The sequence below is a fragment of the Manis pentadactyla genome, chromosome 3, assembly GCF_030020395.1.
Source record: "Manis pentadactyla isolate mManPen7 chromosome 3, mManPen7.hap1, whole genome shotgun sequence".
Lineage (NCBI taxonomy): Eukaryota > Metazoa > Chordata > Mammalia > Pholidota > Manidae > Manis > Manis pentadactyla.
Genome location: NC_080021.1, coordinates 74,902,821 through 74,922,663, shown reverse-complemented (window position 1 = coordinate 74,922,663; position 19,843 = coordinate 74,902,821). Strand labels below are relative to the sequence as shown.

Genomic DNA, 19,843 nt, shown 5'->3' with positions numbered 1-19,843 from the left:
TGTGTGACTCTGGGCAAGTTACCTAACTACTCTGTGTGCAAGATTTCTCTGCCATAAAAGGAAGTAATAATAGTTCCTACTCACAGCATCACTGTGAGGATTAAAGTACTTACAAAAATGCCTGGCCCATACTAAGTCTTTGGTGTTACTGTTATTGTTGTGTATTACTTTTATCAACATCATCACAGTGATAAGAACATTAACTATTGCTACTGCTACTGAGCTCCCACCCCAAATGCAAGAGTTACATTATTTAGTTTACTTAGTTCCCTCACTTATTTACTTACTCTAGCAGGGCATCCTGGTGCTCTTAGGTGTTACTGAATTATTTGGGCCATTTACATCACTACTAATTTGTTCTCTGTCTTCTCATCAGTCTGCTATGTTGTTTCTTCTCAGTTCAGATTTTCTGCTTCTCAGCAAACCAATGCTAGTTCTAATTGCTGTCACTAACTTTATGACTCTTTTTCTTCTTACCTTAATCCTTTTCCTGTACTCTCATAGTCTACAGTGCAACTGTTTTTTACAGAAACAGGACTAGCTCTCTCAGCCATCACTACTGAATGGAAAGTCCCTGTTTTCAGGAGGGAAACCAGCCAAAAGTTGTGCACTATCTGTGAGTCTCCACTGCTCAGCCAGTGACAGCCTGGTATGGAACAAACAGTTTTCCTGAGAGCTTAGTACACTGGAGGCATTGCCAAGTCCTCGACAGCCATTACACCAGTCCTACAAAGTAGGTACTGTTATCCCACTTTGAAGGATGAGGAGCTTGAGTACCTTTGCTAAAGCCACCTAACTAATAACTGGCTGCTGCAAGACCGGACTCCCACAGTGGAATACAGAATGACGGGGACAGAGAGGCTGCTTTAGAGATGATGGTCAGGGAGGCATGTTTGGTCTAATGGGACATGGAGACTGGCACACACACACACACACACCAGCCCACGGTCTAAGTGCAAAGGCCCCGGGGCAGGGATAGGCTTGGCAACGACAAGGGAAAGAGAAGCCAGCTGGGCTACAGAAAAGTGACTGAGGGAAGGAGACTGGGCTCAGATAAGGCACCATGGGTGAGGTCACATTAATCACAGACCCTAGCTGGACACTACTGCAGGGGTCCTGCCAAGAGGGGAAGGTAACACTGGCATGCTGCACAGTCACGATACATGCTGGAGGCAATGCCAACAAGACCTGCTGACAGACTACATATGAAGACAGAAGAGAAATCAAGGAAAACTCCCAGGTTTCTGACTTAGGCAACTACAGGGACAGGGAGACATTACCCAAAATATAAAAGACTGAAATAAGAGAAAGAGAGAAAAAAACTGTGTCAGGGAAAGCTGTGAGATGAAGAAAAGTCAAGAATTCTGTTTTAGGTATACTTTAGTCTGAGATACCCATAAAACATGCAAATAGAGTTAGCTATGCAGTTGGATAAACCAGGAGCTTATGAGATCAGGGCTGCAGACATACATTCAGAAGCAATACAAATATTTAAAGCCATGACCAATATGATTTTCTAAGAAGAAAGTCTTGATAATGAAGAGAACAGGTACAAAATGAAGGTTTATGGTGAGAAACAGAAGCTAGACTTGATTCTTCCCTCTTCTATCCAGCTTACTACTGCACCCACCAATATGTCTGTGTCTTCCCACTGTCCTGCCTCCCCACCTTTGGCTGCATTTAGCTTGGCCACCACCTTGACTCACTTGGGGATCCTATCTCCCATCTGACCTGCCTGCAGCACACACCCTTCAACTCTGCTTCTAGGCTGCACAACCCTTCTTACACCCTCCAAAGGCCTCAAATACTCTGAGAAGCAAGTGAAAATATCTTTCCATCACCCCTCTACCTACATACTCCCCATGCCAGGCGCCTTGAACTACCTTCTGATCCTTTTTGCCTCTGGACTGCCACACACTCCCTGCCCTTTGCTTAAAACACTCCACCAGTCACATCTGCCTGGCAGAACTCTGCCCTTCAGCTACTAAATCAAAATGTCATTTCCTCCAGGGGCCTCTGCCAGCCTCAAGAGCACTGGTGTTTCACACCACAACACTTAGCTTATCATACAGAAATGACTCATGTAGACTGCATCATCTCTAGTTAGATTAAAGTTAAAAGAAAAACAAAAAGAAGACGAAGGGAAAGTCTGCACTTGCTCATACAGGCACACAGATACACGTGCAGGCAAAGGAGCCTTCCCATCTGGGAAGAACTGGTTGTGAAAGGACCAGGCTCCTAGACCCCTGGCAGCTGATGGTAAAGACCTCCAACTCAGTCAAAGCTGGTCCCCAAAGCCAAGCACAGATGGAGCTAGATAGGATGCTTTACCCTTAATCCCCAAACAATGAAAACTGAAAAAGACAGCTTAGTGGGCTTGCTAAAGCCCAATTTAAGTGATAGAGGATTGTTTGCTCTTAAGAGACATGTTTCTTCCTTTAGCACTACTTCCAGCTCACACCAAATCATTAGGAGTACCAGGATACCATCTGTTCTGCCTCCTTCAAAAACCCTTTGTGAGTTACATTTTGGGGTTATACTCTCTGCTCTTGTCAGGGGATATGTCAGGAAATAGTCTTATAAAATCTTAAAACATTGGTGTCTAAAGTATCATTTAATATTCTCTGTACATAATTTCACATAAGAACATTTTTATTGTAAGAGCTGGGAAAGTGCTTTACATTCTGTAAGTAAACAGCATGTTTACTTCCTCTCTGGTAATATGACCTACATAAGTTTCTTCTTTTTCGCCTTGGCGACCACCCAGGCATGCCATGAAGTTTGTGGGTGACCAGAGCGCCCACTGCTGCTCGCTTGGCTGTGCTCTATTTTCCTCCTGCCTGTTCTTGCCATCTGTTCTTGATGTGTCATTGGTCTTGGTTTCTTTATTCTCATTTATTCCTACCTTTCCTTTATTAGATGTATACAATAAGTTCCTCAACAGTAAATTGACATAAAATAAAATTAGTCTAGTGCTAAATTAGTCTAGAGCTTAGAGCTACTGCAAGAAACACTTGACCTCTAAGGACTTTATAAAAAGCCCCTCAGTTATTTAAATTGTAAAATAATGTGTAAGTATTTTTTGTTTGTAATTAACCATTATTTTAGTAATGCAGTAAAAAATGGATTTTAATTCATACCATGTTCTGCGTATACTGTGTCATGGAGAAGGGAATGAATTTGTTCTTGTACATCATCTTCGATATTCTGTGGTCCTAAAATAATTACAAAACATAACTAAGTAGACAAAATCTAGACATTGATGTAGAACATGAAATACGGCATCCCTGTATAACTTTCAACTAAATATATTTGACTAATCAACTATGCTGTCTTTTCACAACAGTTTACCACTTTTTCCTATGTTGGCAAATTTGGTGGATGTTTGCCAGCAGATATATATTTAAAAGCAGATTTTGACAGCAGATATAAATGTTTAAAAGACTTTTCCACAAGACTTTTTAAAAAGAAACTAATTTGGGTTCAGATTTCTCTTTTACAAAAACAACAAACCTCACTTGGAGCAAAATTACTGTAGTTTATAATTAACAAAATTCATACTAAAGATAGAATAAAGAAAATGGAAAGGACAAAGATTTCAGAAAGGGGACTACAGGGAAATAAAATATGGAAGACAAGATCAAGATACACTAGAGTTATGGTCAACCCACTGTCTTCCCTGAGAGTAGAAAAGATCCCCTGGCTGGTGTGAGCGTTGGCTGATCACTCCTAGAAGTTGTCAGGAAGTGTGAGTAGAAGACCTTACATGATAACTGACAATCCTTTCCACTTTGGAGAACCTACTTACCAATCAGACCCAGTCAAATAGATGTAAATTACCAAAGTGAACATCACTGATGACATCCCACCAGCACTATGGTGTTCATCGGATCATCAGGTTTATTGCACCGTGGCACAACAAACAAGAAGCTATAATTACATTGACACTATTATATGTTTTCTAATAAACCTCATCTATGTTCAGTAAATAGAAGTAACACTAGACTTAGAATCATGAACGCTGTCACATTCATTATTCAGAAATAATGCCAATGACATCATTATATTGACAAGCTAATCTTCAATGACAAAAGCAGAGTAAGTTAAATTGAGTTCAAGTAGGAAAAATGTTGAAGAATCTTAACCATACAAAACCATTTATAAAGCCAGAAAGTACCTTCTGTTTATACAGATGTTTATATTCCACGAGCCATTTTGAAGTATATTCTCATATAATTACAGAGAAGCCTGCCAATCTCAATTCTTCCCTCATCACCTTTTGCAATGCCCAGGATAGCATCTAAACTAGGTTCCCAGTTTTACAACTGCAGACAACTCCACCTACTAAGTATAGTGTAAGTAGCTAGAAGTGGAGGGTGGTGCTCTGATCCTTTGTTTTACTCTGTAATGGCTTATTTTGCCTGAACAAATAAAAACCTAAGCCCCTGGGAACAGAAGGCTGCCACTATCCAGCCCTCAAATGCTTCTCCAGAATCATCTGCTACCAGCACTGGTGCACATACCATATGAACTTGGTATGTGCACCATGCTGTTATCTTTCCATGGGTCTGTGTTGCTCCTCCTTGCCCCCAGGGAGGGTGGCTAGAGGCAGAAGCCAGGCTAATTAATGAGAGTTAAAGAATGAGTGGAAAACAGGGCAAAAAAAGCAAAAGTCTGTATAGTACAACAAGAAGAGGGGCTGGAAGGCAGAGAGAAAGAACTGCAGGGGTCAAGAGGGGTTCTATTTTACTGGATTTTAATGAGAGGCATGTACCTGTGTTTATAGAATAGGTGGGTAAGTCAGAGAAGAGAAACTAAAGACGAAGGTAAGAGGAAGGTTGAGAAGGCAACTAACTAAACCAAATACTGCCTAGAAGTTTAAAAGGATATGAGTTTATAATAAACTGATGGATTCAGGAAGACAAATTATCAGTAATATGTAAAAAGTAATGTTAACAAAAATTTTTAAAGAGTAAAGTAGAAGCAAAAACCACATTTCAGAGTAGTACTAGCTTTGAAAAAGATGATTTCTTAATTATAAATTAATTTAGTAAAATTTGTATATTCATTTAGTAAAGGAAATTTTAGTAAAGCTTATAAAGTCTGTAGTGCTAAATACAAACACACATTTAAATTATTTTTAAAAAAATCATCTTGTTCTGGTGCCATGGTATGATTATAGTGGTTCTCCAAGACGGGAGGGAGACAGTAAATTCTCTGGGGAATATGATTTGAACAAATTAAAAAAGTAAGAGCAACATACTGATTAAAAGGAAGGAAGGAAAATCAAATATATTCATCAGTACACAGTGATGAAGTCAGCCAAAAAATAACATTAGGACCCAGTACTTAATCTGTTGCCAGTGAATGTGTCATGTTATACCTAACACTTCCAGTAGGTGGCAGATGAAACCAAATTTTTGAGAATAAATGAGTAAATGAAAAATGTGTAGAAATAGCACTTTGTAATAAATATCACAGAATAATTTTAAATAGTAATGATTCAAATTTCATTTACCAATTTATTAAATATTTCAGCAGTTTTCATCCTTTTGGGTCACAGGCCCTTGAGTGACTGAGATACTTGATCTATGAATTTATGTGGCTATTAAAATGGCTCCACAGATAATCACATGGGGGTCTGGGAAAACTTTTGATGTAGAAAGGAGACTCCCATATCGCAAATATTGGGAACCCAGTACACCTACTCTCTTAAATAGTGCGACAAACGATGACAAAACTAGTGTACAGTAAGTGTCTAACTTTATTTTCAATGTATCATGGTACTAAGTCGTCCAGGAACTGGAATCAAGAAACGCAGTTATTTAGTTCACGATATTCCTAACTGTGTGATCTAAGGAAAGGAGCAACCTGTGCCTTTAATTATTGATCTCAAAAATTAAAATTATCCTGTGTATACTTTTACTAGATTAAAAAAATCAAGTTTACTGTAAAATGTCTAAAATGAGAAGAAAAAAGTATTTAATTATTCTGTAAGCACCATGAAGCCAACTATGTTGGTAAAACATGATTCTGGCAACTGCAAACTGGGATACGCTGAGGCACATCCAGTCAGAAGTAAGGAAAGCTTACCCGTCCCCTCGGGGGCCCGGTCCTCCAGCCAGGGGTATGGCCCATCCTCTTCTGGTGGCACTGCTGGCTTTGAAGCAGATCTTTCTTTAAGGCCTGCATTTTTATTCACAAAGTTAACTTAAGTTTTTTTCTTTTCTTCTTGACATATTAAACCAGGAAAAATAATATTTCTAACACTTCATCAATAGTGCAAGTACTTCAGAGTTTCCAAGACTTTATACTACATGAAAAGGTTGATATGCTTAAAAACTGAATTAGAAAAATAGTTTGCTCTTTAACTTCACATGGGCCTTTAACATCTCTTTACCTAAGTTCACCTTTCATAAAAAATAATAAAACAAAATCATTGTTTCAATGGCCTTGAGTCTCTAAAATAAAAAGTCATGTCTGAACTTGCAAAATAAGTTCAGTGTAAGTTCAAGCTGCTCTTGTGTTCAGAGGTGACTAATTAATTCCCAAGTCTTGGACTGAATTTAGCAATAAGGCAATTAAGATACACCTGAACCTTCTGGTACTTCTACACACACCCTATTTTGGTTTATATATGACCACTAGTTCCTCTTGAAAACTACAGTTAAAAATGAGAGGAAATCACACTAACTATTCCCAATCCTCTAAAGGTAACACAAGCAATCATATTATTCTGTAAGAGCTACAAGTTATGAGAAAAAGGTTTTTTTCTATGTCTAAGGAAAATAAAACATCAGGGTAAATTAACATGAAAGCTATCTTAAAGTCAACATCAGTCTAAAACCTATTATACTAGTTCTTTGACATTTTATATGTAGAACATTAAAATACATCCTCAACTAAATTCAACTATTTAGAAAGCTAACCTAGATTCAAGTGTTTGTCAATTCCATTTGCCAAATCCTGGGCTCCTCACTACCCCACTGAGAATCCTGTGTGGACAGTTGTAATTGAAGGAAGTGTGTGTGCATTTCAACAGCCTGGAGTAAAACGGTCAAGAAAGAATCCAGAGGTGCTGCTTCTATTCTTTAAGAAGCTGTACACAACTCACAAAATACATAACTATTGTGATCTGGAAGATACTCACTTCAATGTACTTTACTCCTTTTTTGATCCTTTATATTTTCCCTTATCATTCCCTTTTCTGTATCCCTTCCTTTTTCTCTCATTGACAAAACCATTCTCCCACCTTCCTCTCTCAAATCCTCAAGACACTGAGACAGAGATCCACAGGAGCCCACCTCATCATTTGTATTTCCTCTAGTTATTTTTGACACTATTATATAACAAAAAAACCCAACACTAGTAAGACAAATACCAATGCATACACTTGTGTTTAACTAACTATAAAGTGACATCTAACTATAATACAGATTCCAAAGTGTGCATACACAAATACCCACAGATATGTACTTGCATTTCAGAGGCAGAGAGTAGAGATCATTGAACACTATTAAAACACATCACATTTCAAATTCCAAATTCTGGGCTGAAAACTCCCATGCTCTTTTCTATCTAAAGAATCCATTCTTTCCTTGGAATATACCCAAAGAATACAACTTCTCAGATTCAAAAAGACAGATGCACCCCTATGTTTATTGCAGCACTTTTTACAATAGCCAAAATATGGAAGCAACCTAAGTGTCCATCAGTAGATGAATGGATAAAGAAGATGTGGTATATATACACAACGGAGTATTATTCAGTCATAAGAAGAAAACAAATCCTACCATTTGCAACAACATGGATGGAGCTGGAGGACATTATGCTCAGTGAAATAAGCCAGGCAGAGAAAGACAAATGCCAAATGATTTCCCTCATTGTGGAGTATAACAATGAAGCAAAACTGAAGGAACAAAATGGCAGCAGACTCACAGACTCCAAGAATGAACTAGTGGTTACCAAAGGGGAGGGATGTGGGGGGGCGGGTGGGGAGGGAGGGAGAAGGGGACTGAGGGGTATTATGTTTAGTACACATGGTGTGGGGGATCACAGGGAGAACAGTGTATCACAGAGAAGGGAAATAGTGGATCTCTGGTGACTTGCTGCACTGATGGACAGTGACTGCACTGGGGTATGGGTGGGGACTTGATGGTGTGGGTGAATGTAGTAACCACATTGTTTTTTCATGTGAAACCTTCATAAGAGTGTATATTCATCATACCTTAATAAAAAAAACATCCATTCTTACATCTCTCAACTACTAATGGGACAGGTACGAAACTATCCATTCTACTGAATAAAAGGAGGAAACCTTCAGAATCTTCAGAATCATGCAATATCTGCATTCTCAGCATCTCAGAAAACAGCTGGCACACAGCAGATGCTCAATAAACACTTGCTGAAGGGTTGGACACCACAAGAGTGTGGCTACTCTACCAGTTTAAGTGGCTGTAGAGATTTGTCTGCAGCCCCAAGCATCCTCAGCTGCACGAGAGTGGTTCAGAGCTATAAAGGGGTGAAGAGAATTTGCATCCATGCCCATTATTATTTACAAGGAATTTCACATCTGCGCTCACCATTGTAGCACCATGTGTTGTTTGCCTGGGGCAGTCCTACTTTGTCATTGTCCTGGGATCTCAAAAGTAGCTGGATGAAAAATTGCAGGAAAATTCTTCACAAATCCCATTATGTAGCAGGTTTTCAAACTGTGCTCCATAGGTTCAATAAGCAGTATTTTCCCACCAAACAATAAAGATTTAAACTGCCTGAAAATCCCAGTCTTCCTGGATTTTGAGAAAAGTTTCATTTGGAAAAAAATCTCAATACTAAAATTGTTTGGAAGCTACTACTAATACTATCCAATATTCAGATATATAATGCCCCTCACAGTCAGCTTTTTCTACATCAACTAGGAGTTGTCTCCTAGTTAGAGACAACTAAAACTGAAATTGTAAAACATGAAAAACAATGGGAAAAAGGCCAAAGCACATAACAAGAGAAAACAGTTTTGTCCAAAGTGGCAACTGAATTGTACATTTATTGATACCTGGTCACATCTATTTTCTGGAGGTGAAAACAGCAACAAAATAAACAATATTATAAATTTCAAAGACACTGAGGATCATATTAAAATATCTCCTTCCCTAAAACCCTACAAACATTCTAAATTTTAACAAAAACACACTCCACACTAATTCTTATTGCTTTGATAATCCACATGGAAGAATTAGCCACACAAGCTTTTATTCTGGTGTTTCAAAAACTTTTTGCTACCCAAATCCATTTTAGTCCATGAATAAGTGTTCCTCAGAAAACAGTGGTAAATCCATGTCTTAAGATTTTAGGTAAAAGTAAATAGAATTAAACAAGAAAAATAAATACACATCAGGTCAACTCACAATCAAGGGACAGGTTTTCAAATTGGATTTATTGAGATACAAATGGCTCGGATGTAACCCTGAAATAAATTAAGAATTGTTATCAATGTTATCAGTTTTGATGTTCCTGGGATACATTATAACTAAACACCAACTGTCACTGACTTGAAGGAGAAGGAAATTTATCATCTAACTTCACAACCAGCATAGAGGCAACCTGCATGATCTCAGCAGGGGCTTCATCCTCAGGCAGCACTCCGGGCTCCTCCAGCTGCAAGCTCCTCTTCCAGAAAGACAATGTCCAGAGCAACAGCCCACCTCTCGCTCTGCTTCTTTACTAAGCTTGAGGAAATTTTTCCTAGAAGCTCTTGGCAGTTCTTTCAGTTGTAATAGTCAAAACCAGAACCTACTTCCACTCCTAAACTGTCAGGAACAGAATAAGCGTTAACTGAGAATAGTTATCTAGGGTTGAATGAATGAATGTTGTAAGTCTACCACAACACACCCTAATGATTTGGAAAACCAATCAATTCTCTAAAGCATACCTTGTTTTTGGTTCTTATGAAATTTAAAAAAATGGTTGCATTTAACAAACATAATTCTTCCCCCCAATTCTGATTAAAAATGGGAGATATTATAAAAAGTAAATAAAATAAGCACTCTAAGTCAACCATTCACAGCAAATTTGATTAACTGACACAATTACCCTACCTCAGTATTAGCTTACTTTTACAACTATGTCTGGCCATAATAGGAAAGATCAATGTATTTTCTTCCTGTAAATGTGTAGCAGGTTAATACTTACCAAATGGCATATTGCATTCATTCATTCAACAAATATTTAGCACCTACCAATGCAAGGCACTGTTCTCTAGAAAACCAACACACAAAATGCCTACCTCCCATAGGGAGGGAGCAATTAAAAAAATAAGAAACATGACATAGAGTAGGGGAAAAGGGTATGGGGAAGATGTGCGGCAAGGAGTGCCAGGCCATTTAGAGAAAGAGAACAGAGCCATCTATAAATGAATGAAGGACTCCCTGGTAAGATTTGAACAGATTCCTAAAGGAAATCAGGGATATGGCCATGTGAGTCACACTGGGGAAAAAATTCTCCAGGTAAAGCTTTGCATCAGTAAGTACAAAAGTTCCTCAGCAGGGAGGGTGCTAAGAGCAAGGAAAAGCTAGGTGGCCAATGTGGCTGGCAGGTGAGATCAGAAGGGCCTGGGAGAGCAGATCGTGGAAGTGAAAATGAAGGATTCACTAAGAATTAAATTGAAACTTTCTCAACAAAATCTGGGAAAGTAAGAATTACAAGCAGTATCATGCGTCATTAGATTTCACACACCTAGTCCATACAAGCTATTTTTAAAAATTAGATGATCAATCATTGGTATACAAATTCAGTGGTGTGCAGACTAATGCAAATCTTGATCTTACCTATACAGGTGACCCCAGCTGCTGTTACTCATAAAGAGAAGCACTCAGAACTGCTCCTGCTTCGAGGGCAAGTAGTCTGACCACAGAGGTCAATGTACCCCAGAATAACCTAACAGGTACATGAAACTTGAGAAATAGTCTGGGAAATCAATTAACCAAAAAGGCACACATACTAATTGACCATGCTAATCCTCGTTGTTGTTTCAAACTTGTTCTATCAGTGAATACAGATCTTAGTAGGTATCCCAACAGCAGCCCTAAAACTTATTAAAATTCTGAGACTTTCAGGGACTAAAGGAGCTGCCCTGTGATATATATAGTAAGAGCCACTCTGGGTTCAAAGCATCTTCACATGACTCAGGGTGGACAGATTTCAGGATAACATAAATCTCCAATGAGCTAAGCCATATGAAAAGTTCCCAAGAGTCTGGGTTTCAGGACCAATGAGGGGACTCCACAGCCTGGAATGGAATGGACTCACTTTAACATCCTGCAACATGAGGTAGTGTGCAGGAGCTCAAGCACATGAACCAAGAGGGCTGCCTTTAAATTCCATTTGAATCCCATCTTGAGCACATTGACCGCTGCTACAATTGGTCTCGACAAGTATGGAAAGGGGGTAAAAGAATACTTCATCAGAAGGCTTTAAGAATTAAATGAGATGATTTAAACCTGGCAAATATCCATTTTTTCCTATCAATTCTTTCCCTTTATTTCTTCTAAAGAAACAAATTTACCCACCTACCTGCACACATAGATTCTGCAACATGAACACAGCCACAGGTAACTTCCAAGTGATTAAAACATGTTGCACTAGTGAAGAAACTTCTGGGGGTTTTCCCTAAATTTTTTTTCTCTTCTCTCATATTATTCAACAGTATAAACAAATGTGAAAAAATTTTAAATGATGTGTTTTACATGTTCACCACTCACTGAATGGATGTTATTAACAGTATGATAGATACTGGACATAAATCACAGGGGGCAAAGCAAAGTCCAGGAATGAAGCAGTGATGAGCATGAGAGCTCAAGGCCCCACCACCTGGGAGGGTCAGTGAAAGGGTGAGTGCTGACGTGGTGACTCAGCTGGGGCAGCAGAAAGTGGCCCGCCACACAACAGGGGAGCGCATTCTAGGCAGAGGGGAAAAGCAGGCAGGGCAGCACCAGCAACAGCTCCACTTCCTTCCTTCCTCAAGCCCTTGTCTATTTCACAGCATTTTCCTGCAGGCCTGTGGCCACCTTGGCCCCATCTCCCCAGCACCTAGAACAACCCCTGGTACAATGTACACACTTAGAATATTTGTGGAATCAACAAATTGAAAAGAGATATGACACAGCATGTGGGGATTTATATAATTATCCAAAATAACACAAAGGCTTTATGTATGTCTTCCTCTAATCTCTGGATACAAGAGAAGTCATGTTTGAAGCAAGGAAGAAGTAAACGACCTCTGTGATGCATGGATGCTACTATACAGTGACAAATACATACATACATAAAGTGAAATCAGATGAGGTATGAAATGAGAACAAGGAAAAGGAAAATAGATGACTTTCTGCTCTGTAGGGCTTACAAGACTGATGCAAACTGGCTTCTATGTAAAAAGGATATCCAAAATAGTAATAAAGATCTAGTTCATATGTTTTATCCTTAGGCAAATAGAGGAAGGACACGACACTGAAGATTGTTACTGCATGTTCAGATTAACCTAAACAAGACTTTCATGAGAATAACCCATGTTGGTTGCCCACACAATACTTATCCACCAGTTTCCTAAGAACAAAACCTATCTTCAGATAGAACCAGGGTAACATGGAAAAAGTTAACAAGATAAACCTAATTTATCTGGTAACTAAATGGTAATATTCATCACCTACCAATATTATCTTATATTCCTTGGACTGCCTAGAATTATTGGTTACCAAGGGTTGGGATGAGTTCTCCCTAGTCCCCTTAACTCTGAAATACCCACTTAGGCCTATCCCATTTAACACTTCGTATTTGGGCAGGAGCAGCAGTAATGGGGAGTGGAGAGGGGAAACCAACCCCACAGAATGATGCATTTGGTGCAGGGGACATGCAGGGCATAAACGTTCACTGTGTAGCCTACCCTGCATCTCGTCCCCAGTTTGGGAAAAGTGCACTAATTTCTGTTGAAGAACTGGTTTTCCTTTAACTGAAGTTTTAAGGGTGGGTACTCACATGACCCAGGTCTTGCCAATCACAGCTGTTACCCCCATCACCACACTACATAAAGATTAGGGTTAAACATGAGCACCTAAGACTTAACCCCGGGGCAGGCTGCCTCAGAAGGAAGCCCACATTCCGAGAAAACCCAGAGATGGACAGAGAAGTTCAGGCAATTGCTTGGTACCTAGATACTGAATAACCAAAGGAAAACAACTACTCCAGGCTTTACGATTTACATAAGCCAATCAGTTTTGTGTCCACATGATCTAATTTGAATGGATTTACACATACATGTAACCCAAATAATTCTGGACAAAGTAAAACTAAGCAAGTTCATAAAATCTTGAGTTAAAATTAATGCTTTTTTCCAAAGAAACATAGCTACACTGAGACTTGCAGAACTAGGTATTTGGGATTCCACAGATTTGGGGCATTGAAGTAGAAAACCTCTAAAGACCATAAAGTGCTTCTAGAGAAAAACGTGCTCTGAATACAAAGCAAACTTTTATACAAGTTTTTCACAATTAGACTACCGTTATTAAATTTCTCAATTGTACCATATACTAATGACTATAGTTTATTACTACATAACTTTACATTTCATTCCCTTGTGTTTTCACAGTATCCTTTAAATAACTACACAGTCTGATGACTTTACACATGTCACATTTATAATTGCTTTTATTTGTCCTCTCAGTTATCTCAAGTTGAACAAATCAGGGCCCAGGATGCCCATTTCACAAAGACACATTAGTAACAAATGATAAAAGACATAAGTATTTGTCTTCTGACCTAGTGACAAAAGTAGTAGCACTTCCAAATTTTTAACAACTGACAGAAACACCTTGGTAGAATCATTCTACCAACAGAAAGCAACACTGAATGCCCACAATGTGCCCGTTGCTTATGCATATGCAATACCAGCTGCTCCTCACCACCACTTTGAAGGAAAGGTATTACCTTCAATTTACAAATGAGGAAAACCAGCATTTCCAAGATGCATTTTATAGCAAAATAATACAAGACATCAATTTGGAGAACTGTTACCAATGGGGAATTGTTGCAGGAAAAGGAAGAGTGGGAGACAGAGGAGAAAGGAACCAGTCATCTTTTCATGGAAAATGACATTACAGTTAACTTAAGACATCTAAAATTAAAAATTGTACTTGTTTACGGCCTTTTTTTGTTTTTTAATAGAAGTATGTGTAGGGAGCCCTTATTACCGAGTTAATCATTATGAGAACCTATGGAGTTAAATAGGTTGTATGGCCAAGTGGGCCATAACACCATAAAATATTCTCTAGTTGCTGATCACAGAGCACTAATCCTCCTGGATTAACTCAAGGATTCATGTTGCCTGATTTATGTCAATTCATCAGTTTCTCCCTAATTGTGAAATGCTGAAAGGCCATCTACACCCAATGCAAATCACCATAATGTAAAAGTGAAAATCTTGACCAAAAAAATTGTAAGATTTCAAAAAACTGATTACAAGTAATGTTAGAAATACCTCAAATTCACAAAGCTATTAGCAAATGAAACAGACATTATATATCACAACAAATGAAGAAAAACAATCAATGATAAAGAGCTTCAAAAGAGAATAATCAATTAAAGGGTGAAAAAAGATTTTTGAAAAATTGATAGACTATCAAATATTTTTGTAAAATCTTCTTTACCATGACTATGCTACTCACATGTGAAATTCTCTCATACAATGCTTAAGGAAAATCATGCCAGTAACGCTATTTTTTAAAGAAATCTGTCTCATAGCGCAATTCAAGTAAAAAATTTCTTAGGGATATGACAAAATTATTTATATTCTTAGTATTTAATTTTCACTTTTCAGAACTTCCTCTGATTCCTGGCTACTTCATATCATGTAATTTTTGTCCCTATTTTTAATTGACTTATTAAAAAGGGGAAACCTATCTGGTTTAATTATCCTTAGATATCAATATAAAACAGCAGCATATAGAAATAACTATATCCTAAATAAAAACATGAGTAAAACTGGGAATGTACGCATAATTTTAACTCATTAAGTATAACCAAAAGCTTACCACACACTAAGTTTTTTAGTTGAATAGTAAGTGTCAATGCAGTTGGATAAAATGTGACCTTCATTTAATAAAATTCAATTGGAGCCTTCATTTACTAAAGGGGAAGAGAAAAAAACAGAGGAAAGGCAATTCCCAGTTCACAAAAGCTCTTAAAATAAATGTTTTAGTAGAGACATTTCAATTCAATTCTTGAGCTGATATTTAAAGGAAAACTCAATGACAGAATTAATATTTTCAAGCGCTTTACTAACTAGCAACTGACAATGTTTATATACTTATGCTGATTATTCTTGAAAAAGTTTTGGCTCATTTTTCTTAGAATTTAGCACTTATGTACTTCAAAAACCAAGGTAAAAATTAGAATGCTTTCAGTAAATGCGATTTGAGTTCTCTGCTCTTCTGCAAGGGGGAAAAAAAAACATCTATAGAGAAACTGAAACTCACCCTTAAAATTTGGTACATAAATTTAAAAATCAATCCTTTTTTTTACACAAAAGGGCTTTATCACTCCATTTATCTTTAACAGCAAGATCCAACACCAGGACAGTTTTTAAATGCTGTCCATTGTATGCATGTGGTGGACAACAGTTTTGCTTCTTGTCCTGTCCAGTTCTCAGTCCCTTTTCTCTCCCAGAAGCCCTTTCCTGTGGGAAACGTTTCATATGCTTCAAGTGGGACCCACTTAACTCCCACTCAAAGGTTTGAGCACAGGAACCAACCTGGAAAGACTAACAACCCATTCCCAACTACAGGATGGTTATAAATGGTCACTAGGCCAGTTGGAATTCTCTCCGTTTTCTCCTAGAAAACTGCCTCTTTGCGTGAGGGCTGCTAAACTAGGAAGATGCGTCTGGCGATTGTTGAGGACCATTGTCTTTGTCAAGTGCTGGCACCTCCATATAGAATAGAGTCAAGTAGAAATCGGCAGAGCCAAGATTGGACAACAGAACTAAGAATAGAGCTCTGATTATAGGTCTGTACTTGGGATCTATGTACCTGAAGCCAGTGCACCTATACTTGCCAAACAAATGAGCCATAAAAAATGCCCTTTTTCATTTACTGGGTTTTTGTAATCTATAAAAGACAATATCCTGACTAATTGGCATATGAAATCCCAAAGTATCATGTTACAGTTTCTTGGGGCCTTAGTTTTTTAACAATAAAATAATAGGGCTGGATAAGACAGATACACTAGGTTTTTTCTCTAGCATTTCCCACTTGCTGTGTAATCCTGTTATGTCAGTTGGAATTTGTCAGCTAAGTGTGTTTGATTTGAAGCAGTAAAAGACGCTAGAATGTAAGAAAAAGGTACACAATACTTATAGAAACATTTAAACTTAATGCTTACTCATTTCTCATTTGACATAATTAGGCCAAAATCTGTTTCAGCTTTTCATAGAAAGAGTAGAAGAATTATTTTTCATAAAACTTTGTCGATTGCAGTTTTGAATTCATAACTGAATTTTCTAATTGTATTTCACCAGTAGTTATAATCAGAGATTTAAAACTTCATGCACACGTACAGGATAGTACCAACTATTTGTAGAAACCTATTCTTATTGCAATTTTGAAATTAAATGTTTTCTGATGATAAATTCTGATGTCTATTTAGATCTCAAATTTGCAACTCCTTAGAAATGGCAAGCAATTATGATACCATCAAATACAAAAAATATAAGCCATTCCACCAAAAAAACTAAAAAAAATAATGATTGATATAAAATCAAAGTATAACCCAATTTGAAATAATTAAAGCCTTTCTATAATGTTCTGAGTCTGTAAAAATACCATCAATAAAAGTTTTCTAAGACTGCTCTTCCAAATAAAATTCTCTTTTATTCATGACTCAAGTTCTCAGAACAGCATATCTGGCAAACAGAAAACAGTAAGTATTTCCGGGTAGCAGGAGGTGGGGGGAGGACTGGTAAGAAGGAATAGGTCCTGGAGGAGGGGTGAGTGAGGGGCATGGAGGGATGAAGCAGGAGGTAAAAGAGATGGTGCAAGGAGAATCCAGGGAAGAGCCTGAGGAAGGGGCAGCCCCCAGAGAGGTGGCTGGTGAGCCAGAGGAGGGGGAACCCAGGGGATGTCACAGGATCCTGATGAGGGGAAGACAGGCGATGCGGAGGGGAAAAGGGAAGCAGGAAGGGGAAAGAGGGGAGAAACAGAGGGCAAACAGAGAAAGAAGATAACTTCCTGCCTACCTGAGAAGTTATCATAACTGAAACTTATGTCACTCTACATATAAATTTTAAATCTTATCTTTACTTAAAATCTTATTATTCTTATATAACTCCAATAAAAGTATTTAATATATTAATTCATTACAATTCATATTACACATATACATCTGGACACACAATCAATAAATTAACAAAAATAGAACTATTACATTTTTATTATATATTTCTTAAAAGCTTCATCTTTTAAATTCAGAAACATGACAGAGTGTATTCAAATTTCAAAGAACTTACTTGCTGAGCACCAGTGATACATTCAAAGGCTTACTGACACATTTTCCCCAACTAGAGCAATACTAAAATTTTCTATGCCCTTTAGCAGCAAATCATGATGACGAATATTACCATTTCCTGGGATGCTGATATTGGAGCTTTAGTTCTTTCTTTTCTGGTCATTTCCCTTTGCTAAGTGTGCATGTCTGGTAGAACTTCTATCTTCCTTTCTGTCATCTTTGTCTCTGGATGTCATTTTACTAGAAATATCCTTTGCATTTGTTGTTTTTTTCCTGTTTTCCTTGGTTTTAGCACTTTTATCTAGGCCCACTTTCTCCTTTTCTCTGTCCTTTTTACCCGTAGGAGACTCTTTCTTGGACAGTTCTGAATCAGCAATTTTCTTATCCTTCCGGTCATTCTCTTTTTCTTTCTTCCCCTTTTTTCTCTCTTCATCCTTACTTTCCTTCCTTGACTCAGGTTTCACTTTTTCCTTCTTGAGCTCTTCTTTAACTTTCAGGTTTCCCCACCAAAGGAAAAAAAGTTTATTGAGAGCATCTCTTAATTCAGAGAATAGTAACTTTAGTGCAAAATATTGTCTTTATTTCTCCAAGCACATAAAATGCTCATTTAGAACATGACCTAATTCACTAGTTGTAAATTGGATAAAAACATACCCAAACCTCTACCAACCACCAACTATCAAAGAAACGCCAGAAACTTGCCATCATATTTTCCAGCTTGAAATATGGTACAACTTGTCTTCAAATAAGGTCAACATGCATTATTAAAATAAGACCATCTGTAAAGACAGTTACACAAAGTGTTAACAACTCACATTTAATTTCACCACTATAATGACATAATTAAAGGAACACTAACAATGGAAGAACAAATTTTCCATAACTCGCAAGTATCCATACACAAATTAAAATTTACATATAATTTTTAAAATTTTAGCTCTAACAAAAAATTATGTCCTTAAAATATCTGTGCTTATAATCCTTGAAAACAAAATGCACAAATGGAAAATTAAATACCATCTCATTTTTTCAGCTAAAAAAAAAACTTTCCATGAGCATTAAATTTTAAATTATCTGTAGTGTTTTAAGAGACAAGTAAACTTTCTTTTCTGCATATATTCAACTTTACGAATCAGTATTCCTTTAAATATGTTTCCCTGTTAATTTATGTAGAGCCACTCAAGCCAACATATGTTGTCAATGCTCATGAGCGAGAAAGCAATTCAATGGAACATAGGGGTAATTCTAAATCTCACCTACAGCCCTGCTTTCAACTTACTACATGAAGTTTAATAGAACGGCTAGCAAAAGCTTTGAATTTCACTTTCTTGCTCTCATCAGGAAATCATAAGAGAAGCAAGGCAATTACAATGCAATGTAGCATTTAAGCAGAAACAAAGAAAAGGAGATAAAATGTGGAAGATGTTTTTACCCATCAAAACCATGTAAAACTCACACAGCACAAAATAGTATTCAATTCTTCCTGAAAAGTCTTATTAAAACCTTATAAAAAATCAGAATAGGATTCATAAAGAATCAACTGTCCAGTTCCTTATTCTGCTTCCCTGCTATTCATAGAGTAACACAGATAATGAATGACACTGCAGGAGTAGAACGCTTGTGCAATGCTGTCAGGTCGTACACTGTACACTGTATTTACAATATTAAATCTTTAATGTTTAATTTTCCTCTCCTGATTAGTAAGTAAAATATATTTTATTGGTCATTTATCTCAGCTATTTATGTAAGAATAAAATGGTGAAAATTCTGTTTTCTTCTCAGGAATTATTCAGGATACAGGCTTAAAACATTAACATTTCCTCATCTTAAAATTAAAATACAAATCATAAAACCCTGCAAATCACATAGGGAAAGTCTCATTAATGTTTCACCGAAAACCAAATAGACAAACTACAAACAATTTGCCAAGCATGTGAACACAAAAGAATATTATAAGTTTGTAATAAAAACATGCACTTCCCCCATGCTCCTTTCCCTAAATGACATACAAGAAAAACCAGTGGAATAATAAACTGTTAGCCTAAATTAAATGGTTGGCAGGTATAGTAATTTTTAGAGAATTAAAGTATCAAACACAGCAAATTCTATACCAATGTAATATACTCCAGATTATAAATCTAAGCTTTCATTTTAATGAGAACTATAAATTTGATCACACTGGCTTTTATTGTGCTCTAAGACAGTATCATCAGAGCTTCTGGAGAAATGAAATCAGTGATGAATTCATTTTCTTCCCAACAATAATTAAAAAATTCAAACTAAGGAAGGTTTTAAG

At 37.3% G+C, this 19,843-nt stretch overlaps 1 protein-coding gene across 9 annotated transcripts in view; it reads right to left on the bottom strand.

Annotated features, from left to right (window-relative positions):
* The window catches only part of ASPH (aspartate beta-hydroxylase), a 238,562-nt gene that overhangs the window by 154,721 nt on the left and 63,998 nt on the right, over positions 1-19,843 (bottom strand). For 6 of the 9 annotated variants that reach the window (XM_036907524.2, XM_036907525.2, XM_036907530.2 and 3 more), the window contains 2 exons: positions 6,094-6,186; positions 3,141-3,215 (listed from right to left, as the gene is read on the bottom strand). In XM_036907524.2, the coding sequence (XP_036763419.2) occupies positions 3,141-3,215; positions 6,094-6,186 (168 nt within the window). Of the gene's footprint in view, positions 1-3,140; positions 3,216-6,093; positions 6,187-13,677; positions 18,038-19,843 lie in introns of those variants that run through there. The other 3 variants (XM_036907532.2, XM_036907533.2, XM_036907534.2) reach the window with 1 other exon arrangement.